A 12633-nucleotide genomic window follows, 5' to 3' on the forward strand; every position below is an offset into this window, starting at 1 on the left:
AGTGGTGGGGATAAACAGTTTGCCAGTAAATCTAAGCATGTGCTGAAGGGTGAGAGGAGTTGGGGGCGGGGGTCTTAAAGAGAGAATATGATTGAGTCAAGCTCAAGATCTTGTTCTTTACCATCAAAATGTTGGATGGCCAGGGCTCAGCATATTAAAAAACAGCCTAAAGTTCTGAGATGGAGTGTGGTCAACAACTTGGCTTCTTGGCCACAATGAAATCTGCCATAAGGGTAAAGCTCATCTGTGTGGGAAACAGACTTTCTGAGGAGCTGGTCCAAGACTATGGAACAAACTCCCGCAGGAACTAAGGACCATCATGAACCTCCCCACATTCCACTCTAAGTGCATTTCTCTAACCTGCCTTCTCCAATACAAACACAGAGCAGCATGCGTGTATAAAAGAAAACCCTTCCAAGCCAAAGCACTGCCCTGCACACACAATTCTCCCCTTGGGAAGAAGATAATGGACAGGTACAAGAGTAGACCTTGGCAGGGATGGCTTAACAATATCCAATGCATGTGGTGAATTCCACTAACTAGGGGCACAAATGTCCCCACCAGCCTATTCTCCTTCAATTGACATTGGATTTATGTACTTATAAAATGTGGCTGTAATTAACAGGCTGTGCATGATCCCACTTACCCAAGTAAACAATGTTATCGTTAAACTTTTATGATACAGAAGACACTACTGAGAGTGAAATCTATTCCATGCACATCTATAATACTCCTCTAGTCTAGGTGCATATTTCTCCCAAATAGATATGTCATGAGTCTCATACACCATGTACTGAAGCAAAAAGGCAACGAATAAACATCATCAAAGTGATACAAAGCTGAAGGAAAATGTAATTTTTACTACCGGACTACTCAAGGCTTTGCTACAGATCCATAGCTTGCCAGCATATGGATGATCAGAATCCTGCTTGGCTCCAGGAAGAAAAAAGAAAGTTTGGGCTCTTCTGGTTCCTAGTGAACACTTGTCCTTTTCACAAAAACCACAACACAAACTGACAGGACTGGCAAACTCATCAGAGCACCAGGAGTAGAAGGTCTATACTGATGGCAGTTTAGCACAGAGGGTTCTAGCAGCACTTCTTCATAGTGTCCTGAGTGCTGTTTAGTTTTCTGTCCATCCAACATTCACGGGAATTAATTCAGCCAAACATGGAAACTAATAATAATGATAGACTATAGATGCTACTTTGCCAATCAGTCTCTGTTTTTCTGGCAGCAAAATCTTAAGTCAGCTGTTGCTCCCCATCATGCAGCAGGTGCTGGGAGGGATGGGGAGGAGTTGATCGGTGGAGCCTGTGGACCCCCTGGAGTGTCCTCACGGACCCCCATAAGTTCATGGACCCCAGTTTGAGAAACACTGCTCTAAAAAATCCCTACATCTCCAGTTACTTGTAGGCCTGTTGTATGTTCTAAAGGGGAAAAATAATAAAGCCATCTTCAGACTGAGGCGCATAGTTGTGGGTAATAAATCATGCTTCATTTCATGGCTTTTCATAGATTCCATGGCCAGAAGGGACCATTGTGATCATCTAGTCTGACAGGCCACAGAACTTCTCCAAAATAATTCCTAGAGCCAGGGCCGGCTCTGGCTTTTTGGCCGTCCCAAGCCAAAAAAGAAAAAACGGGGCGTCCAGAACGGCAAAGCAAAAAAAAAACAAAAAAAACCTGTGGCGCGGCCGGAGTGCGGATGCAGGGGGACCGGCTAGCGGGGGGGCGGAGAGAGGGAGAGAGAAGGGGAGCGGTCAGGGCTACAGTGGGGCGCTGCCACGCGGCCCTTCCCACCGCACCCTGCCGCCTGCCGGGAGGGCTCCGCTCTGGTCGGCAGGGAGGGAAGGACGAGGACTGCACTGCCGGGCTTGCTGCAGGGCGCTCCCGTCCTCCACACCGCCACCCCCTACAGGGCAGCCAGAGTGGAACCAAAAAAAAAAAAAAAAAAAGCTGCACTAGGATTGGGTGGAATGCCACCTCGTTCAATCTGCCGCCCCAAGCACCAGCTTGCTCGGCTGGTGCCTGGAGCCGGCCCTGCCTAGAGCATGTTGGCTAGTGGGAAACCATAATCAATAAAAATGAGCTCAGGGCTACTTGGCACAGACTGTAGCTGGGTTTTGGGGTGTCTCACCATTCAAATGGCTTTTTCAGTGTTTATTTTTATTTTAAACTTTATGCTGGGGAAGTATGAAATTCTCAAGGGTCTGATTTTCAGAATTTCACTGAGTATTTTTGAGATGATAGGCTGAAAGATAATGTTTTTAGTCTGCTTCCTTGAAAGTATCTGTTCCTTATAGCTGTAATATAAACTGCATAATGGAGAGTCCTACTCATCAGCCATACTTTTTGCATAGTCACTGGTGACTGAGAGTAATCAATAAACCCCTGGAGTTCCTCTAAAAATGGCCACATCCAAAATGTAACGTATGTTATCCACATCTCTTCTGGAGTAGCAGAGTGTATTTTTCCCCTAAACTGCTATGTGAGTCCAGTGAGAGGACTTCTCCATTAGATTAAATTGTGCAGTGTTGTGCAGCATCTTGCAAGCTAGTTCTATACAGTACATTGTAAAAGGTATTTGGTGCTCTTCATGACAGCATGTGCCACAAAAGAATGAACTATATTCGGTGGTTTTGATTTCAGTTTCCAATCCAAGCCTCGCCTTCCACAAGGTTTAGAGGGAGGTGGAATTAAAATCAGTATTAAACTAGAGCGGAAATAATAGATTTTAGGATGCTTGTACAGGATTGACAGGATCTGGGGACAGCATGGATGTGAGTGGCTGGAAAAGATGAGTGAGAGGGGAGTTGAAAATGACACTGAAGTTGTGAGCTTGGGTGACCAGGAAAATAGGAGAATTGTCAATATACTGGTGGAAGAGGGGAGAGAGTGGGAGGGAAAATGTGGAGTTTGGTTTAGCCATGTTAATTTGAATTAGTAGCAGAATGTCCAGCAGAGATACTAAGAGATGTAGGACTGAGTGGAGGACTGGAGACATGGTGGTAAACCATGTGAGCAGGTGAAGTCACCCAGGGTAGTCTAGAGAGAATATTGGGTTGAGGATAGATCCCTAAAGGATGCTGACAAAAGCAGGAGAGAGGAGAAGAGGTGTCCAGTGGAGATAGTGAAGGAGCCATTGGAGCCATGATAGCACAGAATCATGGAAATTTAGAGAGGTAAGCATCGAAGAGGAGCGAGGAAGAAGCCAAGCTGATAGGCAAATCATGGAAATGAGAACAGAGAAGAGATTCATCCAGAAGGTAGTAATGGGTGATTTCGTGGCAGTTTACTGGAAAGGGCCGGAATGATATTATAGGGCATCCAGGAGAGAGTCAGAAGAGAGGAAGCCAATGCCAGTGGAGTAGCCGGTAGTCAAAAATTTTTGAGGTAAAGGGGAGATGGGTTGGGGAGACAGGTGGGACCAAGGGAGGACTTCAGCATTCTGTTTCTGAGGACTGGAGAAAGCATAGCATTGCTATAAGATAGGGAGTGCAGGGTCCAGAAGCTTTTAACTTAGATTGATCATCTAGCCTTTATGGATGCATATTATGGTTTAGTTGGAAATACCATTGTGGTCTGAGAATGTTGTCATCTTTTCAAGAATGTTCCTAATTCTTTTCCCAGGTCACCTGTATTATAGAGACTAGAGACAAAATCCACACGGCGCAACTCAGAAATGCTCTCCTGGAACGCTACCCAACAATGATGTGGACGGAACGGTGATGAGCAAAGCACAATGGAAAATGCTGAGGTTCTTTAACCAACACATTATGGAAAGCTAAACTTGAGACACTAATAACAAAATATGCATAAATCTTTCCAAACTGAACAGTTAGCAAATAGCTACAGAATCAATTGATTTATTTATTTGCTCACAATAAAGTGACGGTCCTTTTGAAATCAAGTAAAATTTGAAGCATTAGATTAGCTCAGGAAAGCTTGATAGCCTCTGCTTGTGTTGGAATTCATTACTAAGTTATCAAGTGGCAGTTTGGATTTTGACTGGTATGTAGAATCCTGTGGTGTTCAATAAGTAAATAGCAAGAGGTTTTCTTTAGTTCATAATGCAGCTCTCTCATCACTCTTCAGATTTTGATGCCCACTGCTTTAGTAAGTAATGCACCCTCCTTCTGCTGGCTTTTCACATGTTACTACTATGCTCATTTTATGTTTTCCAAGCCAGAGGCAGCACTTCATCTACTGAGTCTGCCTTGGCAGTTGTACAGGTGAATTTATGTCTGCATAAAATACCTTCACTTTCATGGGCAGGGGGAGGAAGGGGGAAGGCTAATGACACACATTAAAGAGACTTTGTTGAAAGGGAAAACAACAGTTTGCATTTTTCCTAGGGGAAGATGATCATGTTTATATGGATGTGGCTCCTAAAAATGTTATGATTATAAAAGGCTGCTTTAATGTGATTAGACCAGTGATTAATGTGCATCAAACAGGAACAAAGGGTTTCTTTGATCCTATGGGAATTTACCACAACAAACAATATATAAAATGTTTATTTCACCTTACTAAGGAGAATATGTTCCCCCTCCATAACCTCTGCACTTGAATTTTGTGCTTAGAAGTCAAATGATCATCTTAATCTGCTCAAAACAGAATCTATCCAGCTCACGTGACAGATTAAGTATAACATTAAGAGTTATTAACTAGCTCTCTTATATATAAGCAAAGGCTGCTCCAGGAGAAGAGGAAGCATAAGTCTTAAGCAAATCACTAATGCAATTAAGAAGGAACAAATTGAACTGAATGTCCCTGATTACCAATTGTTACATAACCATCACCAGAGAGCTATTAATAAATTAGCACCATGAGATGAGGAGAGACTTTAGTTAGAGAAAGCTGGAGTCTATTACTGAGCCTAGGTATTCCAGTTGCCTCTGTAGTTGGATGAGTTTCAAGTCAAGCTGACCTATAATGGCTTCAACCAAAATCATTCCATTGGTTAAAATTAAATAGAATTACCCCAATATTCCAATGGGGGCACATTTGTCTCCAGCTGCTCCAGTTAGGGCTTAAATAGGTTAAATGGACATTTTGTGTTTATGTGCAGTATTAGGGCCTAATCCAAAGCCCCCTGAAGTCACTGGGCATTTCCCCCTATTCAGATGCCCAGGACTTATACACTATTAGTCCAATTTTGTTTGTAGGGGATGAAGAAGAAGGGAGTAATAGAAGCCCTGTAATGACCGTATACATTTCTATATTACAATTAAAATATGGATCGCCTGACCTGAAATTTTTATCCCCCTCTAGTTGTTTGAAGAGCACTGTGCTTGCCCATACACTTACCTCTCACACTGTTATGGGTGTAAAATTCTGTGCTGTCTCTCTAAGAGGCGCAGCACGGAACTCAGAGCTTGGGGGGAGAAGGCTCTGGTGACTTACCGCTACCTCTGCCCCCTCATGATTGTGGGCTAGTCTGTGAGCTGGAAACTGACAGCATAATTGACAGCTTTGGGACCTGTGTAAGTTACAGCAGCCTAATCAGGGATGCCCTATGGACTACTGTACTGCCCTGCCCCGCTGTAAGTTCTCTATTCTAGGGCTGGTGAGGTGGTCCTTGGAGAGCGGACGTAGAGCTGTTTTTGCAGTGTCTGTGCTGGGGAATATAGGACTTTTAGGGCTCCTTTATGTTTCTTTGGCTCTTTTATCCAGTCTAAAAGAGTGGGACTAGGTGTGAGGATCTCACCCCTGGAGTTTGACATGAAAGTTCAGTGTTTTGTTATTTTTCTAGAACCATATTTATTTGCACATGAAAACTAAAAATTACTGACATAACCCAGAGTGTTCCTGTCTTTTTGCTGGCTGTAGAAATACATACATGGCAACAGAGTGCTTACACACTTTCATCATCCTGTAAATCACAAACTGTCAACTACACTTCCATATTCCCTGGTCACAAGACTTCAGACCATTTAAAGAGACAGCCATTAGGCCTGTTTCTGTCCTTGGAGATGCCCCCATATGACTTCCCTTGGAAGCTGAAGAGTTTGTGCACATCTAGAATTTGGCTCATGGGATGTAAAACATAAATAAGAGCCTAACTTCACCTCAACGAGTCTGGCAAAAGTCCTCTTGATTTCAGTGGAAGTTGCATGTATATATCTGAGCAGAGAATTTGACCCTACAACTAAAATTTTCAGTAGCAACCACTGATTCTGTGTGTCTGAATGCTTGGATGGCCAACCTGAGACACCATGGGCCTGATTTTCAGGGGTGCTCAGCACCCATAACTCCAGTGGAAGTCAATAGGCATTGCAGACTCTCAGCCTTCCAGAAGAAGGCTGCAAGTAAAATAAAATTGTCTAAGTGTTGTCTGCAAGTGTCTACAAGTTATTGAATATAAGTCACACATAACATTGGTGTGGTTTTATCTTGTTGTATTGGCTATGAATAATTAACATGTTTCTCATAGTTCTTCTATCCTGGTAGTTTTCCTTATCTGTTAATGAAATGATTACCAGAGTTGATTTCCATGCTACTACAGTGCTTTTTCACTGCAAGTCAGTTGGCTTTTAAAGCTAAAATGAAATATATACATAGGTAAAAGTCATTCTGAATACTTAAATCAATGTACGCAACAGGAGAGGATAATAAACTGTCTGTGCAACCAGTTGTTTTTTGTATTCTGAAATACAATGGGATTGTCAAGGCAATGTCTAACACATTAAATTCTCATTTAAAGGAGTATATATAGTATGCATTGTTTTAAGTACCCTACGAGAACTTTGGTTAAAACATATTAAAATTTGTTAGTTCCACAAATTGTAAAAACAAGCAAACATTCCATCAGAGTAATATTTCCTTTTTTTGTTTTGTTTTGTTAAGTTAAAATCACAACATGTCATCTTAGTAGTGAAAGATTATTCACCCTCTGATGTGTTGTTAATACTAGAACAGTTTGTTAGTTTCAAACACCCACTTGGATCAGGAATTCAAGGCTGGTTTTACTCAGATGTCCTCAATGGGTGACATGAAATTCGCTTCATCCACCTAAAGCCCATTTGCAGAAGCCTTGTGAGTGAACTATGGTGGGGATGGGACATCTAACCTCATCCCCAAACACAGAGCTGGGCCCGGTCTGCTTCTCGGGCCTATGGAATGGACATAGGGGACTCTTCTACCATTTGCACAAAGTGATTGGGCCACTGGATCTGGGTAAATGGCCTCACCTGCAGTGCCACCCTCCATGTTGACTTAGCACAAAGACCCCATTCACAGCACACTGGAGATGCAGGATATGCTTTACGAGTAGCAGACGCATTGCACCACTCAGCAATCCTCTGAAGATAAATGCAGCAGAAGACCTAGGCTGGCTGTCCTCACCTGAGTGAATTTTGTCACATGATAACTAGGGTCTGTACATGTTCTTAGAAAAGCCAGGTGGTTAACTTTAGAGCCATTCACTATTAAACTTGGAATCTTTTAAACTCCAGTAGCTCCACTCCTGACCAAGCCTCTCTTTCAGGAGTAGTCTTCTCTTGGCGCCGGATAGGACTGACTCTCATTCACTTAGATGGACATTGCTTATATTCTATGGAAGAAGACTCTAGGCCCTGGTTAAACCATTTAGAAATAAGTGCTACTCTCAGCTTTCACCCCAAGCAGCCAAACCAAAGGTTTCTGGCCCATCTTGTTGTCAAGATAGCCTTTAAAATCAAACCTGATTGCTGGATTTGAAAGTTTGTGTTGGCAACTTTTCCTTGAAACTGCAGCTTATTAATGGCCTTCTTACCACAACCAGGCCTCCAAGTGCTCTTTGCCAGGCAAACCAAAATGGTGGCTGGCCCCTCCTCCCCAAACATTCCTCCTGCACATGCACCTAGTTCCCACCTTGTTGGACAGGGAGTGGTGGAATCTTACCCTCAGATTTCTGGTTTTCAGAGGTCTATGTTATAGGGAGGAAGTGTCTCCAGGCACATGGGGTAAGGTTTTAACTCCTGTCCTCCAGAGGGGATGAGGTGATGACATAAGTGTTATACACATCAGTAGCCAGTCTTGATTTAAGTGTAACCTGGATCAAAAATTATAGTCATTTCAGATCTTGTCAGTGAAAGTAGCAAATCTGGATCAATGAATTAAAATAACATGCAGTTCCTCAGCAGTAAACATGATTCCACGTTTGCACTTCAAGAGATAATTTCATTGGCTCCTTTCCAGGCCCCATCACCTGGGTTTTTTACATTGATGATATGCAGGAGGAAACAATATGCTTGCTTGTGATCTGAACAAGGGTAACTTGTTGACATGAGTGAGAGTGCCATTGGGCACCAAGGCAAGTATGCTGCCCATGTTTATAGAAGGCTAGTCCTGGGTTGGGAGAGAGCAAGGGGAGCTGTGTACAAAGACCCAGGCTGTCTAGCCTTCCTAGCAGTGCTTTGGATCTCAAATTTATCTGAAAGGGCATTCTGCCTGTCAGCAAAGACTTCTTATTTCTTGAAAAGGGACTTAATTGCTCCTTACAACAGTTAACCACCAAAGAAGCCCACCTCTGGGTTACATAAATAGTTCACTTTCCCATACTAATGGCATTGTGCCTCCTTGAATGGCTTTCTTGCTGTCTAGGCTATTCCTTTTTAAAGAACCTCTTTTTAAAATGAGTTGTGAGAAGAAAGCAATGTGTCAGACAGACATTTAACAAAAAACCCACAACCACCCCATGCTTGCCTCATTTGGGGCTAGCTTTAATTGAGAGCAGAAGTGCCACTGGTGAGCAGACATATGTTTCTATTTCTGTTAAAGGGAGATGAATGTTACAGAGAGAGTAACAGTAATGGTATGGCCGCCTATTCCAAAATGCACTTAGTAAATTATCTATGCTGTAAATGAACATGTCTGCTAAATTCTACCACCAGGTACACAGAGCAAAGGATGAGGCCCAGTGGTTAGCACAAGAAACCGTACGACTCCTGGGTTGGAGTCTTGGCTCTGCTACTGATTTGTGTGGCAAGTGAGTCAACCTCATTTGCTCATTTATATATCATCTGCCAGCTAGGAGCGTTCAGGCTCAATTAATATTTGCACAGCCAGTTTCCATTACAAGCCTTGTCACATTCACATTTGATAAGGCTTGTCTCTGCCCAGATGGTTGTTTTGTTGTTTTTGGGGTGTGTGTGATGTGACATTTGAATAAATGTCTTTAAGCTATTTTAATAAGCTACCAACCATAAATAAAACCCATTTTAAAAAGCTACCAACCGTAACTACCTTCCCACCCCAAAACCCTTTAATTAAACTTTTTTAAGGTGACAGCAGCAAAAAACATGTAACAGCAAAATACTTCCAGCACACGTGTTTAAATATGGTTGTGGCTGAAATTACTATGTTTTAATCTGGTTCATTCATGCCTGCAAGGACAGACAAAATCTTGTTGCTGGCATCCTATTTTAGCCCCTGGAGCTCTGCACACCTGTGTGACTCCTGGTTGCAGCATGGTCAGCAGTACTGCAGTTCAGTTTGTGGTCACATGGAACTGAATCACTGCAATCACATAGGCCCAGCCACACCAATCCCTTTTGTCTGTGCATTTTAAAAAGGGGATTCTGAGACACTCCTGGCAGCTAGCTCAAGGCGCTCTCAGCCCCAAGGATAGCGGGTGTTTAAAGGCCCTCTTTAAACCTAATGTTCTAGGCTTTCTTTGGCAAATACTGTAATGCACTGTCCCATGGGGCACAGTAGCCATTTTCCAGCACCTCAGGGTGCTGCAATCTCTCCCAGTTCTCTGTTTGGCAGCTTGGAAGGGAGCAGGATAGAAGCATTTGGACAGCAGTCTGAGGTAGTAGCTACAAATGACATGGAATGAAGAGCCTTGTGTCTATCTATATTGCCAAACTGAATTGCAGGATGTCCAGACTGGGGCTGGGACTAACTGCACCCACTTGAGAAATAACTTGTGGCTCTCGGGACGGCCCGTTAATTGAAATCTGTGGAGGGCAAAGCCATTTTTTTACTTTCTGTGCAGGGAGCTGGCCCCAACCTTACAGGGAAAAATGGCTCACATAAGAGCTACTGTCCTAATGAACTAGAGAGTTGTTCCAGTGCTGTAACAGCTGGCCAAAGCCCACTGATGCCCATTCCACAAGGCACGCTATGGTGTGGTCAAGTCTACCCAGAGAGCCATTGTGTGATAAAGTTTTGCTGCCATAATACTGTAAAAGAAGCCAATGTCCCAGAGCTAATGGAGAATTCTGAAAAATGCCAGGGGCTATTGATAGAATTCACCTCTCAATTCCCCCCTCCCCTCCCCTCCCCGCCACACACACACACACTAATCCGGCCACATTATTATCATCATGGCAAATCCCAAAGGGATTGAGCACCACCCAGATTGCTCTGTAGCTAGGTCTTTAAAGTGGCCTGGCTGGATATTCAGTTTCTGTCCATCATTAGCCATCTTACTGAAGCTTTTGGTGATCACTGGCTCTGGTCAGGCCACAGAGGTCTATTAAAGTGAGTCACAGCAACCCATACTGCATCCTACAGGCCCCTCCGTGTTGTCCGAGTGGGTGAGGTTCATGTTCAGACTTCCAGGACGTACACAGTTTCCTTACTGTAGCTCATGGTGAGTAAACCAAGGCGAAGAGGCTGTGGGGGTGGGAGGCAGTGCACATTTACATGGGGCGCTCAAGAGGGCTGCTAAACTCTGAAATATGAAGTGCAATTTTCTGCATTTTTAGAAGATTTTAAGACAAAGCTTTTTAAGGGGGGAGGAGGTGAAACCTACCCTCTTTTTATTTTGATGTCTAGCATAACTTCCCGGGACAAATCATGGTCTATTAAATGCCAAGAAACATACCGTTAAAAAGCCCAGGCTCTAAAAGCCCCATGTCACTGGCATTAGACACAATTGGACAAAAATCAAATGTAAAAATTATTTATCAGTTTCTTGTCACCAAAGCCAGCTTATCCCCTTACTGCACATGGGAAAGCTAGGCTCCCATGCCCAGTTCCCAAAGGCAGTCTGTCCTACCATGGCCTTCTCATAACATGCAAGTAAAAGACTGCCTGATGTCAAATTTTGGCACAGTGCTTTCTATTAATCAGTCAAAACAGATGTCAAATTTATTGGGTCTCCCTGTTTGATCTTTCTTCCTGTGACCTTTGTTCCTCTATGCCTCTCTTCCTTGGGTCTGTTTTTTCTGCAGATTGACTTTTTCCCTGTGCTGCTCTAAAGCTCCACCCTCCTCAATTTTCTGTCCCTCTTACCCTTCTTTCTTCTGTTTGACACATCCCTGCATTCACTCTTCCTCCTCCCCCCGCTTCTTTGCCTCCCCCTTCCATATAATGTAAGCTAATTTCCATGGCTCCCCTTCTGCTCTCTATTCCCTTTTCTGTTCTGTCTTCCTGCTCCCATAGTCTTTTATTTCCCAAGGCGCCCTTAACCTCTGCCGTCTTGCTCTCAGCCCTTGTTGGGATTGCAGCTCTTTTGCCTCCTCTCTCCATTTCTCATTTGTTTTGCCTCCCCATGCTCAATCCATCCAGCACTTGTTTCCATCTGTCCTTTGCCTCACCCAGCTCCACCTATTCAATTACCCAATTCATCTGTCTCTTCCTTCCTCATCTCAAAAACTTCTCCAAATAATTAATCATCCCTGTCCATCCTCTGCTCCCAAATAAATCGTTCCCCCAGACCATCTGCTGAGGAGTAGCCCATTTTTCCCACCAACCCAGCCTCTGGCTCCATCTAGTATGGCTCTAGCCTCAATCCATCAATTCTCTCCTTCCCAATCAGTTGATTCCCTATCCCTTCCCCACACATGCTGAGATCTCTTATTGCAACCCTTCACTTTCCTTCAACCTGCTCCACGAGAACTCTGACCTCTAACTCAGGCTCAGTCTTACCAAGCCTACCATTCCATCCTCTGCACCACTGCTCAGGTCTTTCCTTGCCACCCCCGTCCAGCTGTACATACCTCCCAGCCACACTTGGGAGATGAAATAAAAGCACTTTCTCTACTGCTTGATGTATTCAGTGTTTGCTCTGCCTTTGTAGACAACAGAGAGCTGCATATGCAAATTGTCCCTGGTCAGAGTTAGTACAGAGCCTTCAAGATCTAAAAGACATCTTATGACCTTATGTTCATAGCACAGCTGCATCCAAGTTTCCCTAGTGAACGGAGGGAAGCCAGGACCCAGGGGAGTTCCCTCAGATGAAGGGGTTAAATAAGCTACACCTGCATCTTAAAGAGGGCTGTCTCTAAGGTCCCAGGCTGTTGGTAAGAGGACTCCTCCTTCACTGCCTACAGGAATATGCAAAAGGTATGTACTTTGAGTGCTTATATAATTATTGTTAAATGTGTTTGCATGAGGAACTTGAGGGATCTCTAGAAAAAGACTTCATTTTGCATTGGCTCAATAAACAATAACCAGATCTCTGGTTACCCAAAAAGAAGTTTCTCTTCTCTTTGCTAATAAGATCTTATGTCTTGTGGGAAGGCACACCTCCACAGTAGAATTTGGCTCAAGACTACATTTCAGTCAATGAAATCTCTATTTGAAGATGCAGTATTCTCAAGTGAGCTGCATAGTTCAGTCCTTCATACAGATATGCAAACCACTTTATATTTTGAATAAGGATGGTAAATGAACTCAATTTTTTTTATTCATCTT

The 12633-nt window shown here is 43.5% G+C and overlaps 1 protein-coding gene across 4 annotated transcripts in view; it reads left to right on the top strand.

Moving 5' to 3' along the window:
* The window catches only part of LOC117879994 (L-threonine dehydratase catabolic TdcB-like), an 89970-nt gene extending 83258 nt beyond the window's left edge, over positions 1 to 6712 (top strand). For all 4 annotated transcript variants that reach the window (XM_034775618.1, XM_034775615.1, XM_034775616.1 and 1 more), the window contains one exon: positions 3634 to 6712. In XM_034775618.1, the coding sequence (XP_034631509.1) occupies positions 3634 to 3732 (99 nt within the window). In that variant the 3' untranslated portion in view covers positions 3733 to 6712. The remainder of the gene's footprint in view (positions 1 to 3633) is intronic.
* Positions 6713 to 12633: the final 5921 nt, after the last annotated feature.

This window comes from Trachemys scripta, chromosome 7, assembly GCF_013100865.1.
Source record: "Trachemys scripta elegans isolate TJP31775 chromosome 7, CAS_Tse_1.0, whole genome shotgun sequence".
Taxonomy (NCBI): Eukaryota; Metazoa; Chordata; order Testudines; family Emydidae; genus Trachemys; species Trachemys scripta.